General features: G+C 41.5%; 1 protein-coding gene and 1 long non-coding RNA gene across 2 annotated transcripts; one reads left to right on the top strand and one right to left on the bottom strand.

Annotated features, from left to right (window-relative positions):
* Window positions 1-10,502: 10,502 nt before the first annotated feature.
* On the bottom strand, window positions 10,503-12,736 carry LOC139535367 (uncharacterized). The gene is made up of 3 exons (XM_071334705.1): window positions 11,588-12,736; window positions 10,642-10,857; window positions 10,503-10,560 (listed from the first exon to the last, which is right to left on the bottom strand). The coding sequence occupies exons 1-2, from the start codon at window positions 12,643-12,645 to the stop codon at window positions 10,845-10,847; spliced, it is 1,071 nt and encodes a 356-aa protein (XP_071190806.1). The 5' UTR covers window positions 12,646-12,736; the 3' UTR covers window positions 10,503-10,560; window positions 10,642-10,844.
* Window positions 12,737-12,824: 88 nt separating this feature from the next.
* On the top strand, window positions 12,825-18,129 carry LOC139535368 (uncharacterized). Its single transcript, XR_011667111.1, has 2 exons — window positions 12,825-14,649; window positions 16,113-18,129. It is a non-coding gene; the product is annotated as an uncharacterized lncRNA (long non-coding RNA).
* The last annotated feature ends 3,040 nt before the right edge of the window (window positions 18,130-21,169 follow it).

Here is a 21,169-nt window from a genome sequence, read left to right on the forward strand (position 1 = left end):
GTCCAGCCTAACTGGAGCATCTAGGCTAGTCACTTCTCAGGGAAAGGATGCTCTTCAGTCGGCCTCTTGTCCACGAAGTGATAGGAACACACATAGGGTCGGTTTGGTGGTTTCTTCAAGTTCAATGCTTTGAGCCAAAGCCAAAGAGACTCCTCATCCATAGGAGGTGGGTGCAAATCAAAAGGTGCACAGCTGCACAACTGCACTCCAATCTCAAAAAAGTTTGGTGGTCAAAACCGTCCTGCTCCATGAACAGCTTCCGTTTCTGCCAGTTATTGTGGCATCCCCTTACCGAACATTAAATGCCCGTTTTGCATGAATCCATGTTTGGGAAGTTATTTGAGTTAGTTAGCTAGCTGCGAACTACTGGCCGGAAGAGCTTAACCGGAAGTCCCCCACAAAAGAAATATAAACAGACCCCGCCCATATTTCCGTTGAAAACGGGACAGAATCAAACCAATCAGTTATTAGTATATAGTGGGTGAAGGCATTCACAGCCGACCGCTCAGTCGGGTGAGAGCATTCCAGCCAACCATTTTTTACTTGGTCCTTCTAGACAGATTTAGGTACCACCAGTTTTTTACATGGTCCGTCATTTCTCCGGATTTAGCTACCAATAGATTTTACAGATAACCAAGATACATGTAATACCCTTGTTTGAACCAGGTATTGAGTTTATTCTTGTTAAAAACAAGTATTTAGTTTATTTGTTATAATTAATTGGTATTATATTTAAAAGGTGATTGAATTGCTCCTAAATTGTAATGTTGTTAATGCATTTCTTTTTGAATACATATTTATTTAATGTATCAGTGAATAGTTGGGTTTACATTGACGTTTAAGTTTTGACCAATAAGGTCGCTTGTTAAGCTGTGGCCAATGGGAGAGTGAACCTGGTTAATGGGAGGCTTGGGAAAAAAGAGAGGGAGAAAAGGATGGACGTTTTACATTAGAACCGTTGGTGAAGAAAATTATAAAAGACGACAAAACCCATACCAGACATGAAGGGAAATGCCGATTTTTTTATAAGAGAGTTGTTATAATTTTGTTTAGACTTAGTAAAGACTGAAGCAACCGTCTCATCGTGGAGGTATTTGACAGTCTTGAGGTTAGCCTAGCATCGTGTAACACCTAGAGATAATTGCTTGAGAAAGCTTAAAACGAGTTCGTGTTCCCATGGGATATCCGTAACGGCTAAGGAGTACTGTCTGCATTGATAGCTGTGCTTGCTGTGGATCTTGTGAGGAAACCTGCAAGGAACTGCCATACTTCGCTGAAGGAATATCTACAAGTAGTGAGTAATCACAACGTGAGATGCTTCTGGACTTTGTCATCGTTGTTTTGGGGGGGAGCTCCAATGCACGCCAACGGGTTATTGTAGCGACCCGCACAGACAGCGGTGTGTTATGTGGTAGGCTATTAGTGGGTTGTGTTGTACTGACCAGTGTTCGCGGGGTCCGACATGCCAATCAACCTGCTATCTGCCAATCACGGGGATGCCTGGAATGTTCTGATGCCGGGCATCCTGGTGTTTGGCGGAGTGGCGTGGAGGGGGGTTGGGCAGGGGGATGGAGCATTGGAAGTTAAGACCAGGTTTAGCCATTGCTCTCTCTCTTACGTCTGGGCTTCACAAGAGAAGGTCAAGGTTGGCTTGTGGGGTATATTTCGTTTATTTGCCGTGGGCTACGGCCAAACAGTAGCCAGTGTAAAGTTGGGTTAATAAACCGTCAATTCGTAAACTCAACCCTCTGTCTGGACAATTGTTCCTTTATGATCTTGTCAGGTCATTACATTATTAAGCAAGCTTTAAATAATTTAGATATGGGTTGTGCACGACTCATTGGGGTTGATCATTTTTATTTATTTTTGATGTGCTATGAAAATGTAATCATACACATATTGAACCTTATGTGTGTTGCCTTGGTGGAGTCATGGGAGCTACGACTGTTTCGCCTAAATTACACTATTGGCATCGAAATACGATGACATTGCTAAAGTAGCCAAATATTTAATAGGACAAGACTGCCATTATCATCACGTCAACGAATTTACTTTTGACAGGTGGCAATATTGTCATTAGCTAGCAACGTTTGTAAGAAAAAATGTGGTGGTCTCCACTCAATCTCTTAGCTAGCTAGCTAACGTTACACTGCAACTAAAGTCAATCTGGAAACCTCAAAATGAAGACACAAGGTTTTGCTACTAATAAGTTGCGTTCTTTAGAAATTACATTGTGATTTTGAGCAACAGTAATGCACTTTAGACCAAATCTTCATGAGTGCCTATTGAGGATGTATTGAGTAAATGTTCAGCTGGCAGTCCTAAAACAAATGTTTTTAACAATATTGTGATGAAACGTGCAACCCATGTATAGCTCAGTAGTCTCAGAACCAAGTTGTGCATGCATGCTGGCCATCTAACGTAAACTCACTCACTTTTGTTCATCGTCTTGCTCCGTACAATTGACCTTATTTTAGCGCCCAAACGTAATACTTCCAGATCAACTGTAATGTCAATTAGAGGTCGACCGATTATGACTTTAACCCTGATACCGATTATTGGAGGACCAAAAAAAGCCTATACCGATTAATTGGCCGAAATATAAAACATTTATTTGTAATAAGGACAATTACAACAATACTGAATGAACACTTATTTTAACTTAACATAATACATTAAAAAAATCTATTTAGCCTCAAATAAATAATGAAACATGTTCAATTTGGTTTAAATAATGCAAAAACAAAGTGTTGGAGAAGTAAAAGTGCAATGTGCCATGTAAGAAAGCTAACATTTAAGTTCCTTGCTCACAACATGAGAACATATAAAAGCTGGTGGTTCCTTTTAACATGAGTCTTCACTATTCCCAGATAAGACGTTTTAGGTTGTAGTTATTATAGGACTATTTCTTTCTACCATTTGCATATCATATACCTTTGACTATTGGATGTTCTTATAGGCACTTTAGTATTGCCAGTGTAACAGTATAGCTTCCATCCCTCTCCTCGCCGCTACCTGGCCTCGAACCAGGAACACATTGACAACGGCCACCCTCGAAGCAGTGTTACCCATGCAGAGCAAGGGGAACAACTACTCCAAGTCTCAGAGCGAGTGACGTTTTAAACGCTATTAGCGCGCACTCCGCTAACTAGCTAGCCATTTCACATCGGTTACACCAGCCTAATCTCGGGAGTTGATGGGCTTGAAGTCATAAACAGCTCAATGTTTGAAGCACAGCGAAGAGCTGCTGGCAAACGCACAAAAGTGCTATTTGAATGAGTGCTTACGACCCTGCTGGTGCCTACCATCGCTCAGTCAGACTGCTCTATCAAATCATAGACTTAATTAGAACATAACTCACAGAAATACAAGCCTTAGTTTCCGGATTCAAACATATTAATGACCTATCTCAAACAAAACGTTCATTCTTTCAGTGAAATACGGAACCGTTCTGTATTTTATCTAATGGGTGGCATCCATAAGTCTAAATATTCCTGTTACATTGCACAACCTTCAATGTTATGTCATAATTACGTAAAATTCTGGAAAATTAGTTCGCAATGATCCAGGCGGCCCAAACTGTTGCATATACCCTGACTCTGCGTGCAATGAACGCAAGAGAAGTGACACAATTTCACCTGGCTAATATTGCCTGCTAACCTGGATTTCTTTTAGCTAAATATGCAGGTTTAAAAACATATACACTTCTGTGTATTGATTTTAAGAAAGGCATTGATGTTTATGGTTAGCTACACGTTGGAGCAACGACAGTCCTTTTTCGCGAATGTGCACCGCATCGATTATATGCAACGCAGGACACGCTAGATAAACTAGTAATATCATCAACCATGTGTAGTTAACTAGTGATTATGATTGATTGATTGTTTTTTATAAGATAAGTTTAATGCTCGCTAGCACCTTACCTTGGATTCTTACTGCTTTCGGGTAACAGGCGGTCTCCTCGTGAGGCAGGTGGTTAGAGCGTTGGAATAGTTAACCGTAATGTTGCGAGATTAAATCCCTGAGCTGACAAGGTAAAAATCTGTCGTTCTGCCCCTGAACAAGGCAGTTAACCCACTAGGCCGTCATTGAAAATAAGAATGTGTTCTTAACTGACTTGCTTAGTTAAATAAAGGTGTGTGTTAATATATATATACACTGCTCAAAAAAATAAAGGGAACACTAAAATAACACATCCTAGATCTGAATGAAATATTCTTATTAAATACTTTTTTCTTTACATAGTTGAATGTGCTGACAACAAAATCACACAAATGATCAATGGAAATCAAATTTATCAACCCATGGAGGTCTGGATTTGGAGTCACACTCAAAATTTAAAGTGGAAAACCACACTACAGGCTGATCCAACTTTGATGTAATGTCCTTAAAACAAGTCAAAATGAGGCTCAGTAGTGTGTGTGGCCTCCCTACAACGCCTGGGCATGCTCCTGATGAGGTGGCAGATGGTCTCCTGAGGGATCTCCTCCCAGACCTGGACTAAAGCATCCGCCAACTCCTGGACAGTCTGTGGTGTGGCGTTGGTGGATGGAGCGAGAAATGATGTCCCAGATGTGCTCAATTGGATTCAGGTCTGGGGAACGGGCAGGCCAGTCCATAGCATCAATGCCTTCCTCTTGCAGGAACTGCTGACACACTCCAGCCAGCCACATGAGGTCTAGCATTGTCTTGCATTAGGAGGAACCCAGGGCCAACTGCACCAGCATATGGTCTCACAGGGGGTCTGAGGTGCTCATCTCGGTACCTAATGGCAGTCAGGCTACCTCTGGCGAGCACATGGAGGGCTGTGCGGTGCAGGGCTCTGGCAGTGCTCCTCCTTGCACAAAGGCGGAGGTAACGGTCCTGCTGCTGGGTTGTTGCCCTCCTACGGCCTCCTCCACGTCTCCTGATGTACTGGCCTGTCTCCTGGTAGCGCCTCCATGCTCTGGACACTACGCTGACAGACACCGCAAACCTTCTTGCCACAGCTCGCATTGATGTGCCATCCTGGATTAGCTGCACTACCTGAGCCACTTGTGTGGGTTGTAGACTCCGTCTCATGCTACCACTAGAGTGAGAGCACCGCCAGCATTCAAAAGTGACCAAAACATCAGCCAGGAAGCATAGGAACTGAGAAGTGGTCTGTGGTCACCACCTGCAGAACCACTCCTTTATTGGGGGTGTCTTGCTAATTGCCTATAATTTCCACCTGTTGTCTATTCCATTTGCACAACAGCATGTGAAATTTGTTCTCAATCAGTGTTGCTTCATAAGTGGACAGTTTGATTTCACAGAAGTGTGACTGACTTGGAGTTACATTGTGTTTAAGTGTTCCCTTTATTTTTTTGAGCAGTGTATATATCTTTTAAATCGGCGTCCAAAAATACTGATTTCCGATTGTTATAAACTTGAAATCGGCATTAACTAATCGGCCATTCCGATTAATCGGTCGACCTCTAATCTCAATACCATTGTAAAGCACAATTTCTCCACTTTCCAACAGAATCAATTACATGAACTCCACGCTGCCCGTTTCTGCATAATTCTACAAGGCAATGAGCTCCGTCGGGTCTTTCTAAAAATGGCGGGAGGGGAAGCAAAACTAATGCGTGGTAGTAAGGCGAGTGGTGTGGCAAAACTGCTTTTTTTCACTCGATCTGTCCAACTTATCACCTTATCGCCTCTGAAGTGTAAATAAAACGCTATAAAGAGTATATAATGTGTCATTACGTACCTATTTGAAGGTTTGTGTCGAATTTGAATCAGGTATTTAGGGCAGTGCTAAAGTGATCTTCAGATGTAAACAGCGGCTTTGAGAGTCATGATGCTTGCAGTGATGACGCAAAAAATGACTAGGTCTTACCCCAGCCACTGTCCATTTCTTGTTTTTAAACGATGAGAAAAGTGCTACACCTGGTGGAGAGAGATTGTAAGACAGAAATAGTTGCTTTATGCGTGCTGAAAGTTACGGCATGACACGTCACGAGGTAACGCTGAGTCCGTTTTTTAAACTTTTCTCCAATAGTATAGAGCCATTACCATGTCGATCAACGCTTGAATAGAAACGTAGTTCACACCCCAGATTTTGAAGTCAACACAGTCGCTATAGTCCCATTAGTTTTCTTTGCAGCCTCGTTTGAATGTCGCGGTTGCGCACATTTGTACGGAATGGGGTGAGTTTACGTTACTAGAATTTGTTCTGGGGGCAGACCAACCTCAAGTCATTTTTTATCATTATAGTTTTAAAAATGTAACCTTAATTTAACTAGGCAAGTCGGTATGTATTCTGTATGTAAATCTGAGACACTCCAGTTATGGTATGTATTAATTTCTGGTTGTCCATCAGGCATTTTGTATGATGTTACAATTCGTATTATGTTCCAAATTTGCAAAACGTACAATATGTAACAAATTTGGTACACGTATTATATGTAAAGAATTTGTGAAACGTATGATATGCTACAAATTCGAGCTAGGTGGGTAGCGTTAGCTACCTGGTTGGCATTAGCTAGGCTAGGGGTTAGGGTTGGGAGTTACGTTTAAAGGGGAAGGGTTAGCTAAAAGGGTTAAGCTTATGTTTAGGTTAGCTAACATGCTAAGTATTTGCAAAGTAGCTTAACTTCTCTGCGCTACGGATCCCTTTAGCGGGATCATTTTCCTAAACAACCGCTGAATTGCAGGGTGCAAAATATTACAAAAAATATTTATAATCATGCAATCACAAGTGAAATATACCAAAACACAGCTTAGCTTGTTGTTAATCCACCTATCGTGTCAGATGTTGAAAATATGCTTTACAGAGAAAGAAATCCAAGCTTTTGTGAGTGTATCAATCAATGCTACAACAGCTAGCCCCAAATTAGCATGGTCACGAAAGTCAGAAAAGCAATAAAATTAATCGCTGACCTTTGATAATCTTCGGATGTTTGCACTCACGAGACTCCCAGTTACACAAATGTTATTTTTGTTCGATAAATATTACTTTTATAACATAAAAAACGCTTTTTGGGTTGCGCGTTATGTTCAGAAAACTACGACGAACATTCCAAAAAGTATCCGTAATGGTCGTAGAAACATGTCAAATGTTTTTTATAATCAATCCTCGGGTTGTTTTTAACAAACATAATCGATAATATTTCAACCGGACCGTAACCTATTCAATAAGAGAGAAAAGGAAAATGGAGAGCTTCCCTCTCGCGCGCAGGAACTATTCAGAGGACACCTGACTACTTTTGAAAAATCTCGTTCATTTTTCAAAATAAAAGCCTGAAACTATGTCTAAAGCCTGGTCACAGCCTGAGGAAGTCATTGGAAAATGAATCTGGTTGATACCCCTTTAAATGGAAGAAAGACTGGCCAGGAAACACAGATTTTTAAAAGAAAAATATCACGTCCGGGTTAGATTCTCAGGTTTTCGCCTGCAGAATCAGTTTTGTTATACTCACAGACAATATTTTGTTTTCTATCATAATCTGTAAATTATATGCATATTCTACGATCTGGACCTGAGAAATAGTCTGTTTACCTTGGGAACGTTATTTATTTTTTAATTATAAAAAAAATCTGACCCCTAGCGTTAAGAAGGAAATAAATTCCACAAATTAACTTTTAAGAAGGTACACCTGTTAATTGAAATGCATTCCAGGTGACTACCTCATGAAGGTGGTTGAAATTATGCCAAGAGTGTGCAAAGCGGTCATCAAGGAAAAGGATGGCTACTTCGAAAGATCTCAAATATAAAATATATTTTGATTTGTTTAACACTTTTTTTTGCTTACTACATGATTCCAATTGTGCTATTTCATAGTTTTGATGTCTTCACTATTATTCAAAATTTTTTAAATCTTAAAAATAAAGAAAAACCCTTAAATTGAGTAGGTGTGTCCAGACTTTTGACTGGCACTGTATATATTGCAGATATGATAACCCTGGACATGCTCCAACTGAAATGTTCCCTCCTGTCAGTATTGATGTTGAATGGCCTTAAAAACACTTTTTTTGTTCTCTCCCATCCCCTGTAGGTTTGTTGAACATGAGTGGAAATGAAACTCCAGCACACTGGTAGCACTATAGACGTGTGAGTATAACTTTTCCAGGTGAGTTGAACCTGCCTGTGGGTGCGGTGGGGATATCCCTGGGAGGTCTACTGATGAAGAGGTATAAGCTTGGCGTTGTGTCTGGAGCCCAGCTGTCTTTCGTCACCTCCTTCATGGCCTACCTCCTCCTCCTTCTGCAGTCTGGCACTAAGTGTGACAACGTTAAGGTGGCTGGTCTGACCGTGTCCTACAACGGTTAAATATGACATCTGATTGGTTGGTTGGTGGGTGGGTTGATAAAAACAAGTTTTGATCAGTGGAATATGAGGGAGAGTTACTCGATGTCCGCTGCCTTGGATTTGTCTCTAGGAGCCCAATTCTTCACCAAACTGGACCTCCGCAACGCTTAAAATCTGGTGAGAATCAGGTAGGGAGATGAGTGGAAAACTGCCATTAACACCCCAAGTGGTCACTGAGTATTTAGTCATGGCCTTTGGAATATCGAACTGTGTTTCAAGCATTGATCAATGACACTCTTAGAGATTTGTTGAATCGGTTCATCTTTGTTTACCTCGATGACATCCTGATCTTCTACAAAAACCACTCCGGAACACATATGGCCCTGTCCCACCTCAGTCAAGCACGTTTTTGCAGGAATCCCGAGGCTGACGGGGCATTCGTAGAGCTCAAGGGACGTTTCAACTCCGGACCCATCCTCGTTCATCCTGATCCTACTCGCCTCTTTGTGGTAGAGGTGGACGCCTTGGATACCGGAGCTGGTGCGGTACTTTCACAGCGGAACGAGGAGGACAAGAAACTGCACCCATGCGCCTTTCTCTCCAAGCGGTTCTCGCCAGCGGAAGTTAAATACGATGTAGGCAACCGGGAGCTCTTGGCAGTTAAGTGGGCCCTTGAGGGGTGGAGACACTGGTTGGAACCACTGCTTCATCTTCTGGTCTCTTCTCTGCACCTGGGTCCAACTTTACCACATCACAGTTAAAGCGTCTCTTAATCCCTTCTCTTAACATGTATGGCCCCAAAACATAATCAAGCAGCTGACCAATTATGCAAGACTTTAGTTCTAAGGTAACTGAGATTAATCAACAACTGGATACATTTCTTTATTTCTAAAGTGAAACTATCCTCCGCATTGGAGTATCTCTACAAGCACAAGTTTAACCAGTATTTCAGTTGTTATACCGTCCCATGAAGAAGTGTGGCAGGCCTGTGAGGAAGGATCCTACAGCCATGAGGAAACAGCCCATAGCAATGAGCCTGGTCCGGTGCAGTTTCGCCCCGAAATGGCTGACCACAGCCAGGAACAGCAGGTTACCTGCAAGAAACCACAACCGTACAGTAGCCAGGAATCGCAAATGAAAAACGCTGTTTACATTTTTTAAATTTTTTAAATGGCATATCAGTTTGGATACTAGGCTGCAACTGGGCCAACATTTAGTTTTTGCAGGGGGGTGTTGTAAGAGGCTTAATACAGTTGTATTCCAGCCACTAGGGGGTACTCTGGTGAAGCCCATGGGAAATAAAGAAATTTAAAATGCATCTAAATATATTTTGTTCTGTCTATGGAATACATCTAAAAAAAAAAATAATAATAATATATGTATAAAATATAATTGTCTGTACAGTAAGTAAATGTAGGAAATCCAAAATGCACAAATGTTTTTTTTATGTCTAAAATAAAATATATGTGTATAATATATACTTGTCTGTAAAGCAATACAGAAGCAATAAGCATTGTAAATTATGATAGATCACATCAAATTAATGTGAACACGAGGACACAAAGGAGAGATTTAATTAAAATATAATCTTTTAATACATTTTTAATGCATAAAAAATCTATGTATGGCAAATCCACTCTGGGCAAATGGACTGTTGGACAAAAATAAAAAATAGTTGACATCCTTGCTACTTCAGCCATTTGCTATGTTAAAGTAAAATCTCAGTTAATGATGAATGGATCCAATTTGGAAGGATTTTCCAGAGTCATACCTCAGTAAGGTAGAGTGTCAGGTGGCACAACCATTGGTGCCATAAGGTCAAAGTGTGAAGGAGGGAGCAAGCCAGAGAGCTGTCTAGGAAGCAGTCCAGGCCCATGGCTTGGAGGCTTTGAGTTGGTCCCATAATTGTAATGCATTGTAGGGTATCTGGTGCCCCATAGACCTGCTGGTAGTGGGAAAGGTGTTAGCAGGAGACCACCAGGGACATCTATGATTGGCTGACAGTCTTGGTTAAACCACATGTATTCTAAAGCAATATTCACCTGCTTTCATAGAGTAAGGATTCACTCCTTTGAGGACACTGCCAGTGTTCCCCTGATATCCATATGTCCCCATCGGTGGAGGTGGTGGTACACACTTGGTCTGTAAAACACAACACATTTTCCAAATTGTTAGTAATATTATCACAGTTGAAATACAATGGTTGTTCACTGTTTTTAAGTGTGTACCTCAGCCTTGGGCTCAGTTTTGTTAACCCATCTGTGCAGAGTTGGATCCCAGACAATCTGAGGAGGAAGATATTAGCAATTTTTTTATCCACTCAATTGTGTTTACATAGAATAAAGTGTTAATAACCAGTTCCGTACAGATCTGTCTTTGTCCTCAGGTAGATGAACCTCCTTCTTATTAACTCTTCCACTCCCAAAGACCCAGCTGAGCCAGCCTCCTGTTATTGTGAACAGCAGGGGTCTCGGACTCAGCCACCGGCCGGCTTCCAGTCTAGCACTGAGGGTTGGCCTCGGAGTGTTCCGGCTTGGTGATGGACATCATAGCAGGATGCTCAACATATCTAAGTCGGACATCTGTAATAAGTGGGAGAAGTCAGGCCACTCTGCTCATGTCACCACACAGAACAATTACTAGCTGACAGGTAGAAACGTCTCGCTCTGATACTCTGTTACAACCCAATCTTAACCTACACGCAGTCACAGGGATTACTGGGAGGTTACTCCAGGACTCTGCGATTGCATTGTTTTGGTTGCAAAATCAACACTTTCCTGCATATTATGTGAGGGCTTACAAATTTGACCAATCACCAAACTATTTCTGCATAAAATAGTCACATCATCACAATATTATCGCATAGAACTGATCCATTACCACAGTACAAAAAGAGGGCTCGCAATTTCAACCAATCACCGCACATTTACTGCATAATATGGTTCAATCAAGCCACACGTCAACACAGCATTTTTGCAACAAATTGGACAAAACAATTGCATATTGCTATGCAAAATGTCATTGTCGCTGCAAATTTATCCGCGAATATCAAAAAAATTCCATGCGAAATCCTGGAGAGATTCACTGGAGTATGAAAATGTATACACTCACTGCTGTAAGTCGCTCTGGATAAGAGCGTCTGCTAAATTACTTTGACATTTTAGTCAAATGGAGCTAAACCTGTTTTATGTAGAAAATGCATGAAAGTATTACAGCTATACACTCACATGAGCCATACATTTGATCTATCACAACGTATTCTCATGCTATCACAATGGTAATTTCTTTACTAATTAGGTAAGGTTAAGTGACCTCTTCTCTTGGAATAGAAATCCACAGGTGGAGTACACGCTCCACCATCCCATTTCCACAGTGGTGCCACCATGGGGATGATTGTTTCTATTCTTCACAGGGACACTGGCTGTGAGGAGGATCTCCTCCCTCTGCACAGTGATGCTAGCTGCTGGGAGAACCCCCTCCCTCTGTGCAGGGACACTGGCTGTTTGGAGGATCCCCTCCCTCTCAGCAGGGACACTAGCCTTCTGGACAATCCCCTCCCTGTGCGCAGAGACGCTGGCCATTGGTACGATTCCCTTCCTCTGCACAGTGACACTGGCCATCAGGAGGATCAACTCCTTTTGTGCAGAGATGAGGCCTGATGCTCTGAGGATCTTCTTCTGCGCAGTGATAGAAGATGCCGGAAGTATTCCTTCCCTCTGTGATGGGATGAGGCCTGATGCTCGGAGGATCTCCCTTTGCGCAGTGATGCTAGCTGCTCGGAGAATCCCCTCCTGTGCAGGGAAACTGGCTGTTTGGAGAATCCCCTCCCTCTGTGCAGGGATGAGGCCTGATGCTCGGAGGATCTCCTCCCTCTCAGCAGGGACACTAGCCTTTGGGACAATCCCCTCCCTGTGCGCAGGGACGCTGGACATTGGGACGATTCCCTTCCTCTGCACAGTGACACTGGCCATCAGGAGGATCAACTCCTTTTGTGCAGGGATGAGGCCTGATGCTCGGAGGATCTCCTCCCTCTGTGCATTGATGCTAGCTGCTGAGAGAATCCCCTCCCTCTGTGCATGGACACTGGCTGTTTGGAGGATCCCCTCAATCTGTGCAGGGACACTGGCTGTTTGGAGAATCACCTCCCTCTGTGCAGGGATGAAGCCTGATGATCGGAAGATCTTCTCCCTCTGCGCAGTGATGCTAGCTGCTGAGAGAATCTCCTCCCTATGTACAGGGACACTGGCTGTTTGGAGGATACCCTCCCTCTGTGACCGGATGAGGCCTGATGCTCGGACGATCTCCTCCCTCTGCATAGCAACTTCGGCTGCTGTGATGATCTGCAGGTATAATATAGAGCATATAGTCATTCCCTAAAAAAATCAACCACTTGGAATCTATAACATCATGGACACATACACTGAGTGTATTAAACATTAAGAACACCTTCTCTTTCCGTGACATAGACTAATCAGGTGAAAGCTATAATCCCTTATTGATGTTAAATCTTCTTCTCAGTGTAGATGAAGGGGAGGAGAGACGGGTTAACTTCTACCGAGTCAGAAACCCGGATCCGGGAGCACCCCCCACCCCCCACCAGTAAAAAAGCTGAATAGCATAGCTAGCATAGCGTCACAAGTAAATAGTAGCATCTAAATATCATTAAATCACAAGTCCAAGACACCAGATGAAAGATACAGATCTTGTGAATAAAGCCACCATTTCAGATTTTTAAAATGTTTTACAGGGAAGACACAATATGTAAATCTATTAGCTAACCACGTTAGCAAAAGACACCACTTTTCTAACTCCATCAGTTTCTTACTCCATCAGGTGCTATCACCAATTCGGCCAAATAAAGATATTGATAGCCACTAACCAAGAAAAAACCTCATCAGATGACAGTCTGATAACATATTTATTGTATAGGATAGGTTTTGTTAGAAAAATTTGCATATTTCAGGTAGAAATCATAGTTTACAATTGCACCCACCATCACAACTCGACTAGAATAAATACAGAGAGCAACGTGTATTACCTAATTACTAATCATAAAACATTTCTTAAAAATACACAGCTCACAGCAATGGAAAGACACAGATCTTGTGAATTCAGACAATATTTCAGATGTTCTAAGTGTTTTACAGCGAAAACACAATAAATCGTTATATTAGCATACCACATGTGCAAACGTTACCCGAGCATTGATACAAGCCAAAGAGAGCGATAACGTAATCATCGCCAAAATGTATTAATTTTTTCACTAACCTTCTCAGAATTCTTCCGATGACACTCCTGTAACATCATATTACAACATACATATAGAGTTTGTTCGAAAATGTGCATATTTAGCCACAAAAAAACGTGGTTATAACATGACAATACTAGCAAAACTAGCCTGAAAATGTCGGGCTCCATTTTGGACAGTGATCTGGCGTAATGAATAACTAATCGTAAACTTGACTAAAAAATATAGGGTGGACAGCAATCGAAAGACAAATTAGTTCTTAATGCAATCGCTGAATTACATTTCTAAAATTATCCTTACTGTGCAATACAGGGTTCGCCAAGCGAAGCTATACCAAAAAAAATGGCGGAATATGCGTATAACATTTTTCGACAGAACAACGATTTATCATCTTAAATATTTCTTACTGTGAGGTGATCTTCCATCAGAATCTTGGGCAATGTATCCTTTCTTGGGTCTAATCTTCTTTTGGTCGAAAGATGTCCTCTTGTCCGTCGAAATGCCCACTAACGTTCGACCGGGACCCCGAAACGTGCCCGGCGCTTCAAAGTGCATCACAAAGCAATGCCTCAAAATCGCACTAAACGGATATAAATTGCTATAAAACGGTTTAAATTAACTACCTTATGATGTTTTTAACACCTATAACGAGTAAAAACATGACCGGCGATATATAAGTGGCTAAACCAACGCTTGGAAAGAGAGCCAGTCCGACGTCCATCTTGCGTCAGGCGCAGCAGGAAAAGAACGGTACATCCGGTCTTTCGCGTTTTATACAGGCCCTGATTGCGCAATCGACTCCATTCAAATTGTCACCTCTTACTGACATCTAGAGGAAGGCATGGGCAGTGTTTGTATCCTCATAGGATTTACAGGGACTTTAAAACTGACCTGGGACCAGAGGCCAAAATTTCTGAAATCTCACTCCATATCAGGAAAAGTGCTGTAGAATGAGTTCTGTTTCACTCAGAGACATAATTCAAACGGCTATAGAAACTAGGGAGTGTTTTCTATCCAATAATAACAATAATATGCATATTGTACGAGCAAGAATTGAGTATGAGGCAGTTTAATTTGGAGACGATAAATGCTAACGTTGAAACAGCACCCCCTATATTGAGAAACGGTTAACCTGTTATGGCTGCAGCCCGACGTCATCCCGACGCCGGTACACCTATGACAACATCCAGCTCAAGTGCAGGGCGCGAAATTCAAAATCTATTTTGTAAAAATATTTAACTTTCACACATTAACAAGTCCAATACAGCATTTGAAAGATAAACATCTTGTCAATCCAGCCAACATGTCCGATTTTTTAAATGTTTTACAGAGAAAACACCACATATATTTATGTTAGCTCACCACCAAATAAAAAAGGAGGACAGACATTTTTCACAGCACAAGTAGGATGCAAGTAGCATGCACAAGCCAACCTAACTAACCTAGAACCAACCTAAATAACCTAGAAAAAACTACCTCAGATGACAGTCCTATAACATGTTACACAATAAATCTATGTTTTGTTCAAAAAATGTGCATATTTTAGCTATAAATCAGTTTTACATTACTGCTACCATCATAGCTACAGTCAGAAATCGCACGGGAGTAGCCAGAGAAAATACAGACACCAACGTCAACTACTAATTACACATCATAAAACATTTCAGAGAAATATATGGTGGATAGCTAATGAAAGAGAAAGATCTTGTGAATAGAGCCAATATTTCCGATTTTTCAAGTGTTTTACAGCGAAAACACAATATATCGTCATATTAGCTTACTACAATAGCTAACATCACAACAGCATTGACTCAAGGCAAACGGTAGCATAGCACAGTTCGACAGATATATGAAAAAGCATCCCAAATTGGGTCCTTATCTTTGTTGATCTTCCATCAGAATGTTCTCCAAGGGGTCCTTTGTTCAGAAATGTCTTTATTTCGATCCAGAACGAACAATTTCCCTCTTGAATTAGCAAGCACACTGGCAGTGCGACGCTAACCTCTCCATCTTGAAAAAATTCTTGCGTCGCATCATGTCTAAAGTCCAGAATACATTTCAATAATATAATTAAACTATATTGAAATAACATACTTTAGGATGATATTGTGACATGTATCAAATAAAATCGAAGCCAGAGATCATATTCACCTTTACAGAGTGTTTTCCAGGAGCCGAGTCCAGGTCCTACTTCGCGCCCAGAAAGAAAAATAAACTGCGCAACACTCACTCCAAGAGGTTGTGTTCAAACCCAGGACGAGATAATCAAGTGATTTCTTCTCTCACTTCCGCATGACACCCAGAGGAAGGCGTATGACGTGTTTCTACAGTCCTAAGTGACATGCCCTTTTATAGACAAGGGCTTGAAGAGCGACATCGATTTTGGAAATCTCACTTCCGGATAGGAAATGGGCTGTAAAAATTGTTCTGTTCCACTTAGAGAAATAATTAAAACGGTTTTAGAAACTAGAGACTGTTTTCTATCCAATAGTAATAATAATATGCATATTGTAAGAGCAAAAATTGATTAAGAGGCCGTTTGAAAATTTGCACATATTTTCCAGTTTTTCAATACTGCAGCCATAACAGGTTAAAGAATGATTTTTAGACAATTGAGACATGCATTGTGTATGTGTGTCATTCAGAGTGAATGGGCAAGACCAAAGATTTAAGTCCCTTTGAACAGAGTATGGTAGTAGGTGCCAGGCGTCCTGGTATGTGTCAAGAACTGCCATGCTGTTGGGTGTTTCGCACTCAACAGTTTTCCCTGAGTATCAAGAATGGTCCACCACTCAATAGGAAGGTGTTCTTAATGTTTTGTTCACATCAGTGTAGCTCAATCCCTAGCATATACTTTCATTTGTATGTGTACTGATACTGTAAATACACAAACTATGTGAATGTTATCTACAATATATTATAATACCGTAAGCTTCCCTGCTGCAAGGGCATTTCCTCCTTCAATTTTGAGCTGATTTTCTTCACTTTCGCAATATTTTGTGTCTTTGTCAATTTTCACATTTATTGTGTTTGGAATGGCACTGTTACTACAGGAGATGATGCTATCATAAAGTATTTGATGTAAGTATGTAGGATAATTACCCATAATGCTCATTGACTGAACATTCAAAATGCCCATGGCAATTATTGATGCATTCACATGCCATCGGAAACTTGGAACATCAGAGTTCAAATTAATGTAAGTTATTAGCGTAGAGCTTCCAAATGGTTGATTCTGATACTTCACAAGTGGGAAACTTAAAATCATCATTCCATAACGAGTTAGCGAATTTCCTAGTTCCGACTTTAAGGGCCTTCTATGATGTAGGGCAGGTCAGTAACCAAATTATTTTACTGTGCCCAGTCGCACACAGACTTTTATGGTTGCCACCGGTGGATTCAAAATGAGTAGCCTAACAATTATTTACATGGCCCCAGGTACATTTGCAACCAAATTATTTTTCTGTGAGAAATCAATAATAGTTGCACACATAGGGTAACAGTGAGACATTTACAATGAGCAAGATAAGCATAGACGGGAAGTTGACAATAGCTTATTATTAGTGTAAATAAATTGTATTTCTATGGTTGCAGTCCTCAAAGATTGAATTAATCAGATCCAATGATTTACCGCCCGTAGGGTGGGGTACTGTTAGGGTTGCGTCAATTCAATCTGGTATAAGGACAAGTATGACAATGAGTCACTAATTGTATGCTATGTACTTTTTATTAATCTAAGTAATAAATGGCAAATGCAATTTCCGTATATACGGGTTCACTGTAACATCACGCAGGATGAAAACAGAGAAGACACTTGTTCCTGACAAAGATATGATAATATACTCATGACAGATTAGTTCCCACTTCCGAGCCGGCCTGTCAGAGTAGAGACTGGGCGTGGTTTAGACTCACCCAGCCTATCGTTGGTGTTGGCGCTTTAAGCCAGTCCTGGCGCATTTGTAATAAATACCATTTAAAATAACACAAGCATATTGCTATTACGTTGTTATAACTAACTTCTTTCAAAACAGGGTTTCTCACAAACTCATAAGCAGATACTGAGACCCACACACACCCAGAGACAGATGGCTGACACAAACCCCACACAAACACTGATTAAAACAGGAAAGGCCTTGACCAACAGGGTGCTTGGGTCTGCATTTCACGAGATACTGAGACACACACACACCCAAGGACAGAGGGCTGGCACAAACCTTTCATAAACACTGATAAAACAGGAACATCTACGCACACACAAAATCTCCTCTTTAGGCTGAACATTTTACAGAGACACACAGATATGACAGGAACATCTACGCACACACCTAATCTCCTGTTTTAGCTGAACATTTCTGAAGACAAAGAACTCTACTCAGAGCCAATGGGACAGTGATACTAGCCTGAAGGGGACCTCGCCCAACTCATCAGGACCAACCAGAAGACCAGATCTACCAGACTCAACCTACTTCATTTATCATATATAATGTCTGCACAAAATGTTTAGAGGGTTTCTTTCAGATAGTTCCATTTGAGCTTGATGAACGAGTCCGTGCACGCTATTTCAGATATCTTTACCTCTGAATAAACTGCTTTTTATTAAACCTTATCCACCCTGTCCAGAGTCTCTACTTCGTCTCAGTTCTCCAGTAAACTTGTGATATCAACACATGTGATGTCCCGACGCTGTTGCTGTGTAGATTACGCTCCTTCACCCCAGAGACTGAGGTCAGACAGCTCTGCAATATTGTCTGAGCTATTCGCACCTGTATACAATGCCCACTGTTCTCGCTCAAGGCTAACCACAGCTTCCCAGCACACTTATCTGGGGCTAACTGTTACTTTCAGCACACACACACACCCAGTCTCCCAGGCCAACAGTTGCTAATATTCAATCATGTGTTATAGTATTGGGTTATAGTGCATAATTCAGAATTGGGTTATGGTGCATAATTCAGAATTGGGTTATAGTGCATACACCATAGTCAGCAGTCTCCTGATTAACCCCCCTTCCTCTACACCCCTCCTGTGCCTCTCTAAGATTAGCAAAGTTTCGGTCACACATTTCACACTGCTGTTCATATCTTATGCCCTTGTACAATGTTGCATACACACACATTCTTTGGGTTGCACCCTAACAGTCAGGCTTCTGAGAATATTGTACAATGCAGGTTCACATGAGTCATAAATTCAAACTTTAATACATAGGATATTTTCTTGTTTATAGTTAAGCAAGCATGCTAAAAACCTTAAAGAACCCCACAAGAGCACCAGTAAGCAAATTGATATAAAACATCCCCACTCAATTTTTTTTTTAAACTCACTCATTTCTACCAAAATGAGCACAAATTTATATAAAACATGGCTACAAACTATGAAACGAGCTCACGAATTGTAAAACGTCCACGTACTGTAATATACATCCACTATACTTTTAGTTTTTGATGATATGATGATATTCCCTGGAGGTCGGGCCCACAGGGCAGGTGCCCTGCGTACTCATTCGGTAATCTGGTCATCAAGTTAAACCACAGGTATTGTTGTTACACATCCTCACACTGTCTTGGAGGATAAAACTGAGACTGTAGCCAGCTTCCATTTTACCTAACTTTATTGTCCAAAGAATGTTCTCATAGTCCAGAAGTATTGGATGAAAATCCACAATGTTGGTGCCATACAGGAGCACTGACCAACCTGCCTCCAAAAGAGGACTGCTGGTTTTGAGGATGGTGTGGAGGTCAGTGGTTGATGATCTGAGCACCCCCTGAGATGGTGAGTATGGTTTCAGTAGACCACTATTGAGCTGGTAGATCAGATAGGAGCTCAGAGGAAAGGTAATTTAGTGCTTTGAATGTGGTTCATATTGCCTTAAAGTGGATTCAGGACTTGGACAAGGAGTCAATGCAGTTTAAAGATGCATTTACATGGGGGTTTGGATGATAGTGTCACATTTCTTAGAATGAGTGAAAATATTGGAGTTTGGGGACCGGAGGGGATAATAGTCAAGTTGGGAAATGTGCAAATATTTAGATACAAATATATAGTCAAGTTGGGGATTATTCAGAAATTCCTGTTGAAAAAGAGAAAAGACAAAGATATAATCTTACAGTGATGACGGTGAATCAACGTGGGAAACAATTGGATTTTTTTCACCCAACTTTTAACCAGCATTTTTGGTTGATTTCACATTTTGGTTGAGTTCCCAAATTTAAATCAAAACTAGACATTGAACTGATATCTGTGCCCAGTGGGATTGGATTTCTGTAATCATATCAGCTCATTTGTCACACTTCTAATCATCCAGAGAGAATGTACCTTTCTTTGAGGTTAACCTTTGAGATGACCTCCCTCAAGGATTCTCGCTCTTTTCTCGGAGCGAATTTGTCCCACATTTTAGCAAAGTCGCCATTGGTGGCCAGGTTTCTCAAGATATTGCGACCATGATGCCTGTGGAAAAATATATTAATATCATCTTAAACGTGCAACATATCAAATAATTTCTACTGTCAGTGATTAAAAACAGTACTCAATTGATGGCAACCTGAGAAAAAATATCCCATCAAAATAAGACATACATTAGGTAGAATTTGCAAGAGGGTCGGTTTGAGTAATGCACCGCATTACCTGATCTACAAATCATCTCAACTATCTAACAACTGGGTATTAACCGTTCGTTATTATGAAAATCTTAGCGAATCTGCACAGCGCTTTGCTCAGGCCGACCATTGTGATCAAGTAGGGTTGTCTTCATTAGGCACCAAACAGAAGGAAGGAAACTGAATCAGGTACTGACTATTTGGACTCATTTACATTTGTAATTTTTACCCCAATTTTGTGGTATCCAATTGGTAGTTACAATCTTGTCCCATCGCTGCACCTCCCGTAAGGACTTTGGAGAGGCGAAGGTCGAGAGCCGTGCGTCCTCCGAAACACAACCGAGCCAAGCCGCACTGCTTCTGACACAATGACCGCTTAACCTGGAAGCCAGCTGCACCAATGTGTCGGAGGAAACACCATACACCTGGCGACCGTGTCAGCGTGCATTGCACCCCGCCCCCCCACAGGAGGTCGCTAGTTGGCGATGGGAGAAGAACATCCCTGCCGGCCAAACGTCCCGGCTAAGCTTTTGGCTTTTTAACTTCCAAACCCACATGAGTGCCTGGACTTGGATTTTCCTGTGCCACGTAGCACTTATTTGTGTTACTACCTGTGGTTGTTTTGGAATACCTGAAATCCGCAATTCAATCCATGACACCCTTTAGCATAGATGCTGTATACAGCCGACAATGTGGCTTTTAAATGCAATTTCAATTTGTATTCGTGGTAAACGCTGCAGATGTTGACTTGAGTAAATTACCTTTAAAAGCTGCATTGTCGGCGATCTAGTGCTATAGCGAGCCAATGGATTGAATCCCGGCCTTAACTGTTATGTTGAAGCAAGCTACTTTACAGGAGGAACTTCCCACCTGGCTTCCTGTGCAGGGTCCACAGCCAGTTTACTGACGGCAATCAAGAAACGGTCAGTGAGGTCTTTCTTCCCCGACAGGAGACGAGCCATCCCCATGACCTCAGCCAGTCTCTCCAGGTGCTGAGCAGTGCAGCTCCTCACCGCAGCGTTACGGTGGCTGAGGAAGGAAAAACAGAGCACA

This window comes from Salvelinus alpinus, chromosome 12 (genome assembly GCF_045679555.1).
Source record: "Salvelinus alpinus chromosome 12, SLU_Salpinus.1, whole genome shotgun sequence".
NCBI lineage: Eukaryota > Metazoa > Chordata > Actinopteri > Salmoniformes > Salmonidae > Salvelinus > Salvelinus alpinus.